The sequence below is a fragment of the Mytilus galloprovincialis genome, chromosome 7, assembly GCF_965363235.1.
Source record: "Mytilus galloprovincialis chromosome 7, xbMytGall1.hap1.1, whole genome shotgun sequence".
NCBI lineage: Eukaryota > Metazoa > Mollusca > Bivalvia > Mytilida > Mytilidae > Mytilus > Mytilus galloprovincialis.
The window spans coordinates 881,517-889,957 of NC_134844.1; the positions used below are offsets into that span (position 1 = coordinate 881,517).

An 8,441-nucleotide genomic window follows, 5' to 3' on the forward strand; every position below is an offset into this window, starting at 1 on the left:
TTTTCTGTTAATGACCGATGGAATTTATTACTGAAGAATAATGAATGTCATGTGACCCCTTTTAATCCAATAAGAGAATCTTATTCTCAACCGATATGAAATAATGTTTATTAGTTCAACGAAAATGCACGCCACATTTAACTCCTAACATTTAAATGAACCAAAATCTAAAAAAAAAACAAAAAAACAAACAAACAAACAAGACTTACAAAGTCCAGAGGTTCCCGACTTAGGACAGGCGCAATTCTCAATTATACATTTGATTTAAGAGACAAGTTCCTGTGTAACGTCCACATTTAAACAATAAAGTGTAACAAGACGAGCATATCACCTTTGACAAGGAGGAGATTCAGTCAAGAAAAATGGTCAAAAGCAGATAATGATTTCCATATATTTATTATTTGTTACAAATATGTAAAGAGCCATGCAAATTTATAGGACCACAATTGTTTGTATTCGAATTCAACATCCAATTGGAGTTAAATGAAATTCCTTTTTAAAAGTAAAAACTTATATAATTTTATATACGCTATGACCAAAACGACACAATTCCTTTGATTCCAAATATTACTAAAATAAAGTTTTATAGATACCATTGCAGTACTTTAACAATAGAAGATCTTAGGTATATTAAGATGAGCATTTACTCTGTATGTTTTATTATCAGTAGATGCCGATAGTGGTATTGTGTTTAATTTCCGGAGAATTAACGTTAACAAGGTCTGTTTGGACAGATATCAGTAAAGGCTTTCAGGTCATGCTTTTCATTGACCGTTTATGACGTCTTTACACAAATCCATTGGATGTGTACTTATTGATAATTTAGTCTTAAATGCAGGATTTTTTATTAGTTGTTAGTGACTTTGAACTTGCTGTCAGTAATTGCGGGTACTCCCAGATTAATTCTTAGTGTCATTTTGTTGTTGGGACATACAAGTATCCGGCCACGTTCACTCTGTGTTTTTGTTATATGTATTTCTATTTGTATCCATCTGATGAGTTAAGCCTTTTTCAACTGATTGTTATAGTTCGTTCTTATGTTGTACTGTAATACCACTGTCCAAGGTTAGAGGAGGATTGGAATCCCGCTTACATGTTTAACCACGCCACATTCTGTATGTATATGCCTGTCCCAAATTATGAGCCTGTAATTCAGTGGTTGTCGTTTGTTGATTTGTTACATATTTGTTTTTCGTTCATGTTTTTGAACATAAATAAGGCCGTTATTTTATTCGTTTGAATTGTTTTACATTAGTCATTTCAGGGCCTTTTATAGCTGACTATGCGGTGTGGCCTTTGCTCCGCATTGTTGAAGGTCGTACAGTGACTATAGTTGTTAATCTCTATCTCATGTATTCTCTTGTGGAGAGTTATCTCATTAAAAATCATACCACATCTTATTTTCGAAATTAATACACTGAGGCCGTTTATTTTTATTTTTATTTTGTAAAATTGCAGCTTTATTCATATTGCATACTGGTTAATTTACTTTAAGATTCTATCAATATCATTTTATAATTCCAAATATATAAGGACCAAAACTTAAATATAAATAAACTGATTTAAAGATGACGTGTTTTTTGCATTTGAAATCAACATTTTCATCCAGAGCAATACATTTGATGAACATGCGTAAAACTGTTAGAGAATACTTACAACATACTATAACCTCTTTATTGTTTAAATATAAACAGGATTTAACAACCTTCCTATTTTGACCCTGTGATTGAGCACATACGATGGATTGTCTACCTATCTCTTTGCTCGTATGGAAATGCATATACAGTTTTGTTCAATGAACTCGGTTGAAGACGAAGAACTTTTTTTTATTTAAATGTACCCTTTATAATAAGGAAAGAATCAAAGAGCTGAAAGCTCTGAAGAAAAATGACGCCACTGTCTCTAATATTGGGATAGTTTTTATTGGGCGCAAACAGACCTGATACCCCCTTCTCCCACAAAATATGAAGTAAATTAAAAACAAATTGTTCAGAGAACAATTGAAGTCTTTCCACTAGAAAAGATCTATTTTTATATTGAAATATGAAAAATCAGTTTAAAATGTTAGTTCCTATGGCTTTATGGCGTCCTATTAACCTCTGACCTTGACCTCAATTTCAAGGTCACAAACCATGGACCTTGAATCAAAATATCCTAGGTCTTTAATATGTTTGGTTAATGAGTACTACCACTTGACGCGTAATTCTAAATGTAAGATGGACAAAAACTCCCTTTTATTGTATGCGCAGCCTTTCAACCAAAATATACAAGTAAGGACATGTCGCAACTAATAATTTATGAAAAATTATTTGTCAAAATGTCATACAGTATTTGAAAAGAAGTGAAAATAAGCCAAAATCAAAATTTATAATATGACCTTGACCTTTGACATTGACCTCATTTTCATTTTTAGTACCAATGACCTCATGAAGACCCTAGGTCTCTATCAGTTATGGTTTACCAGTTGAAAATGCATATCGCTTGAATCAAATGAAAAAGGGGGAATAACTCTCATATGGAGTCCCCATAGAGCTATGGTTCAAACGAATATTCTTATCCTAAATATGTAAGGAGCAATTTGGTAAAATAAAATCTTTTACGGTTACGAAGGAGAGGTGGCCACAAGAAAAACAGTGTTTGGGGAGATAACTCTTACAACGTAATGTATTTTGTTATAATTACATTTGATATATGTTTCATTATAATACTTTATTCTGATTGGCTAACTGCACATCACATGTTATTCCTCAAGCAATTGCATCTCTCAATAAAACTTTTCATTCATGATAACACGTGGTCCCACAATAAAGTGCACAGATGAATTGAATAAAAAAGTTATAAAATTCGTGTTTTCATGATCCTAGCTAAAAAAAGTAATTATAAGTATTGAATGTTTCTTTTTGTAACCTCATAGGGTTGCAAAAGCGTTGACCGTGTGCACATTTTTAGAATGAAGCGCTTACGCTTACGCGCTTCATACAAAAAGTACTTCGGTCAACGCTTTTACACCTCAATGAATTTACCAAAAAAAAGCATTCAATACTTAAATGCAGTTGTAAATTTTTAAAGCAAAAAGAGTTAATACTAACTTTCACTTTTTTGGATGTTCATGTACATTTTGTATGTATTTATTTTTCTCAACTACATGAATTTTTTGGTGTATTTTTAATGATATATATGAGTAGTCCAAATAATTATTACGTCTGGCAAGGCTTTTTAAATTTTATTCTGGGACACCTTCCTATGACCACAAGGCTATGTTAATTTTTTTCTGGGAAGCCTTCCTACGAACGTCTTAGGAAGCGTCCCAGAAAAAAATAAAATAGCCTTGTCAGACGTCATTATTATTTGGACTAATACATGAGATATTGGATATTTTTATGCATTATTTAACCAGTTGAGTCTTTTACAGGATTGTTTGTTTAATGCTGTTTAAACATTACTGAAAAAAAAACAACCTTAAATTTGCAAATTATTTGGCATGAAAGTTTGATTTATTGAAAGGGACTCATAGTTTTCCATTTAATTTTAATAATTGTCTAATGGTTAAAACAATAGCTTCGTTGTTTACTTTTATACACAACATATTCACTTTGGTTTCGTTGTTTACCTAATATTCACTATGTACTTGGTAACAGTTATTAATTAATTGAATAGAAAATATTATAATAAATATTATTGGAAGCCGAATTGACGTCAAATATGTGCCGATTTGACTAGATGCCAATTTAACCAGGTGCCGACTTGACTTGTACGTTTCAATTCCTCTGCGATCGTTTGCGGTATTTTCTTGAGAAAACCTATTTTCCATCATCAAAGAGAAGAAGAAACTGCTTGAAATGATTCCCGAACGCTTCGTGATTGTTAAAATAAGTTTAATTCACTCAAAAAACAATTTTAAAACTTGCGATGTTTAAACAGGAAGTTTCAAAAGCACGTGTAAAAGAAGAAATTAACCGGTGAGAGTGGAAATCCGTACATAACATATATCACTTTAGTACGACTTTTAAAGCAAAACAGTTTCATCCTTTTGTAAAACAGTCTTTAATATACCTATCACATTAATGTTTGAAGGGTCTTAAGCTTATTCAAACCATATAAGTCGGTATGAAACAACAAAACGGAATGATAATAACCGATTACGTTTTGTAGTTTACAAAATTCTGGACTGGTTCCTGTCAAACTACAACACTTTGTTCGACTGTAGTAGTGGAATACAAACAGAAACCAGTTAGTTTGTAAACTGGTTCCTGGCTGATTACTACACAATGCTCATGCATAATGATAACACAAGCACATTCCAGTTTGTATTGAAATTAGTAAATACGAAACCAAGCGCGGTAGGCAGAGAAATCAGGTCGGCAGTTATGGAACAATGACTGCGTCATTTTCCAAAAACCTTGCTGGATGAACTCTTTACAAAATACCCATATTTATCCCAAATATCCGATAGTAATCTGCTTATTTGGTTCATGTCAAACGATAGCCTTCATTTTAACTCTAAATTATGTGAATTGCTATCCTCATTTTACACATTGAGAAACTAAATATTTGCTTAACTGAAACTTATAAAACTTATTTATAGTCTTCACCAGTTCATTGTCACATTATAACTTGAATTGTTTTTTCTTTTTCTTTTCTGGGCAGTAAGAGTTATCCTTCGTTCCACATATACAATGTACGCAAATGACTCTCCTCATAAAAAATTTGTGTCTGTATTTTTATCTGTATTTTATTTTTCATTCACATGTTGTACTGTTAAATCAATCATCCTTAATCAGAACGATAGTTGTATGTGTGAGTGTATGCGAGTGGGAGAGAAAGGCTTTTTATTTTTACTTTATGTGACTACATGCTTGTTATGAGCCCTATGATTAGGAAATAAAATATCTTTATCTTTATCTTATACTTACTTAAATCTTAACAATTCCATTTCCCAATCATTTAAAGCATTGTAAAGAGAGAAACAATAAAATGCATCCTATAATTAAATGACAACCGTGAACATGATAAAAAAAAGCAAATACAGGTAATAATATATGCTACCTAGAGTCTCTCCTCCGTTTCTAATGAACACATATTGCTTTAAGTATACAAGAATTCTAACGAATACGAGACTTGATGTAGTCTTGGACTTGTTCAAGAGTATTGAGGCCAAATGACTGTGGGGCTCTCGAAAACTTAACATCTTTCCCAACAAGATCTGTTCCAATGATAAATTCTTTTCCCATAATGTTTTGCGCCCATTGAATAATCTTGTCCATTGTAGGCGTGGCTACACCTGCAATTACAGCTAGTCCTTTCATTACAACCAGACCAAATGGAACATCTTCGGTATTGTAACGATATTCGAAATCTGGAACGTATCTATTCTCCACAGCTTTCATTGGGTGTACTAATCCTTCATAGGCGCTATTTGTTCTCATTGACGTCATCAAGGAGCTATTGTCACCGATCTCATCATGGTAGTGTGATTTAAACCAATCAGATAGATGGACAACTTGAGACATGTCCAGATCGGGACACGCATCCTGAATTTGTTTTGCTGTTTTCACTACCTCGTCGCTTAACTTTGAGGCAATACTTGCCTGTTCTTCGTCCACGCCTTGATAAAACAAAGGTTTTACCGGAAGTGGAGTTTTATCCCAGTTCTTCCATTTCCCATACATTATTGGTGGATGGATTATCGAACCTGTCATTAATGTAATTGCAAACACATTAGAAACTACCTTGATTCTTGGTTTAGAACCAAAGATACTTTGTATTGTTTCAATGGCAGGAAACTGTAGATTACAATTTGTTCCGACTAAGAAGGAAGCATGTAGAATGTCTTTGTAGCCAAGTAGTTGAACCCTCTTTCCATATTCAATTATCCGACATGCCCAGGGAAGAGATTCGAAGCCAACGATCGCATGGTTGCTAGATTTGTTACCTAACATATCCAAGCACTGTAGCTCGAACCCTGCATGACCCGGAAGTCCTACTATAAGTGTATTTGGTTGGATATGCAGGGCAAGCAATGAGAGATAGATGTGATGAACGTAAGAGGGGACAACGATAAAGATGATTTGTACTCCAGCCACAGCAACTTTAATATCATTTGTAACCAATGATGGTTTGGATCGTGTTTCTGTTACTGAACCATCTGGTTTGGATATAGAAACTGTTAATTCATCACTTTTCAGGGCAGTTGTCCACGTCTTAGCCTCGTCTTCATAAACTGTAAGAACGTTGACCTCGACATTTGGACAAGCTGAAGCTAGAGCTGTAAAACAGTGTGCCCCATTCCCTCCACCACATATCAAAATCTTCATCTTTGAATTGATGATGGTGTTTTCTACAAATTTAATTAAATCGCAAAATTAGCTAATGTTTACAAAGGACGAGAACAGTTTAACTGAGTTATCATGTCCAGTTATTTAGGCATTTCAGCATTGCAACCAGATTATATACCATTAAATTCACACTAGGACGTCAGCACTTAATTAAGGACAATGTTTTAAACATTGTTTACATTAACGTCCTATTGTCTCGGGTGGATAGATGGCATACCGCATCTTAATTTCAATTTCAATATTTCTTGTAGACGACTGAGCAAGTAAGTTTCCCTTTCATGAGTGTGACCTACCGAATTAAGACTATTTACCGGATTTGTTATCACATAAGCAGCACGACGGGTGCCACATGTGGAGCAGGATCTGCTTACCCTTCCGGAGCACCTGAGATCGTCCCTAGTTTTTGGTGGGGTTCGTGTTGCTTATTCTTTAGTTTTCCATGTTGTGTCATGTGTACTATTGTTTGTCTGTTTGTCTTTTTCATTTCTAGCCATGGCGTTGTCAGTTTATTTTCGATTTATGAGTTTGACTGTCCCTCTAGTATCTTTCGTCTCTCTTTCATATTCTACCCGGTTTTTTTGCGCACAGAGCGAACAATTTTATTTAGTTTTTAAACGTTATCAATCATATTATTTTGTTCATACTCAGAGTTATGCGGGGGAAATCTGGATTCAAAATATTTAAAAAAAACCAACACCCAAAACAATACCCCCTTTTAAGTTAATGGTCGTTACCTTGTATACTTTAACTGTATCATTTTTTTAATAAATGTACTATAGACACTATACGTTTAATGGATTAGAGTTATACCCCTTTGTACACCACAGTGGCCATGTAGTCCTATGTTTTAGGTTTTTTGATAAATTTATGCACTTGCATGGTTGTTTATTCATTTCGTATACATAAACATCTATTAAGTTGACGAATCAGTTTTTCTGTCCAAGAACCCGGTTACATTTATAGTAAAAGAAAACTTAAAAAAAGCAATGAATTTCGTCTGCCAAATTTTTTGAAAATTATGGAGGTTCTCGAGCCCTCCATTAACAGGAGGATAAAAAAACACAATGTAATGTATTTGCACGTGATTGAAATCTTCACAAATTGTTCTGTTTGCATCTTAATCTACTTATTGAAATATAAATAGTTGACTGTTCGAGTGAGACATACTTTTTTTCTTCTTTAAGTTTTAACATGTACAGTTGGCATTTTGCTTTAATATTACGTTATTTGCATGTTTGTGATTTTTTTATGTTGTAAAAAAACGAATATATTTACAGGTATATTAAAACATTTGATAACTTAATAATTCAGGCTGTCAAAATCAAATTATTTTTTATATCTTCTTTATATACCGGAGCCATATATATACAGATATATTATACGATCCAAAATTTAAATCTAAAAATAGCTATATTACACTATCAGAAATCTGGGTCACTATAATATATGTTTCTGCTAAAATAAATTTTCAACTTGCAAATTATCAACTATATTAATCAACATACATACCGAGTTTCCAAAAAGTAAAGATGAAATTGTCGACGACTGCTATTACTGTATACAAGGACAATCGTTACAACATGTGCGAAGATAAGTCATGTATTATTGATAACAGGTAAGGAAAAACAAGTAGTAGCTTTACTAAAAAACTGGTTATCTCAGCCTATTAGTGTGGTTTTTTACTGAGCTTCCAATTCGTAAGACCTCCATAATGCTAAACTTTTCCGTCGCTCAAACAAACAGAAGTTCCTATTGAAATTTTGTATAAAACAAGGTTCTGATCAAATGCTGGCGTATACTAAAAAATGAGTCCACTCCTTGACGGGAAGATAGAGATAGATAAATTAAGAATGGAAACATGGAATGTGCCAAAAGGACAACCAGATGGTATTATTTAAGTTTCATATACAATTGTAACATCAGGCTAAAATGGTGTGATATTGTATATGATAATATTGATATAACAGACAGCATCACTCACTGGCCCTTGAAGAAAATACAAAAGAGCCAATTACAGCAGAGTCTCTTGAGGAGAAAACAAAAGAGTAAGTGACAGCACTGTCTCGTTGAGAGAGTTCTAAAGAGTCTATTACAGCATGTCTCCTG

General features: G+C 33.4%; 1 protein-coding gene across 1 annotated transcript; it reads right to left on the reverse strand.

The window, feature by feature from the left end:
* Positions 1 to 4,402: 4,402 nt before the first annotated feature.
* LOC143082091 (octopine dehydrogenase-like) lies at positions 4,403 to 7,946 on the reverse strand. Its single transcript, XM_076257643.1, has 2 exons — positions 7,845 to 7,946; positions 4,403 to 6,337 (listed from the first exon to the last, which is right to left on the reverse strand). The coding sequence occupies exon 2, from the start codon at positions 6,312 to 6,314 to the stop codon at positions 5,103 to 5,105; it is 1,212 nt and encodes a 403-aa protein (XP_076113758.1). The 5' UTR covers positions 6,315 to 6,337; positions 7,845 to 7,946; the 3' UTR covers positions 4,403 to 5,102.
* Positions 7,947 to 8,441: the final 495 nt, after the last annotated feature.

Excerpts from the sequence above, each read along its gene's own strand:
- LOC143082091 (XM_076257643.1), bottom strand. The coding sequence starts at position 6,314 with ATGAAGATTTTGATATGTGGTGGAGGGAATGGGGCACACTGTTTTACA.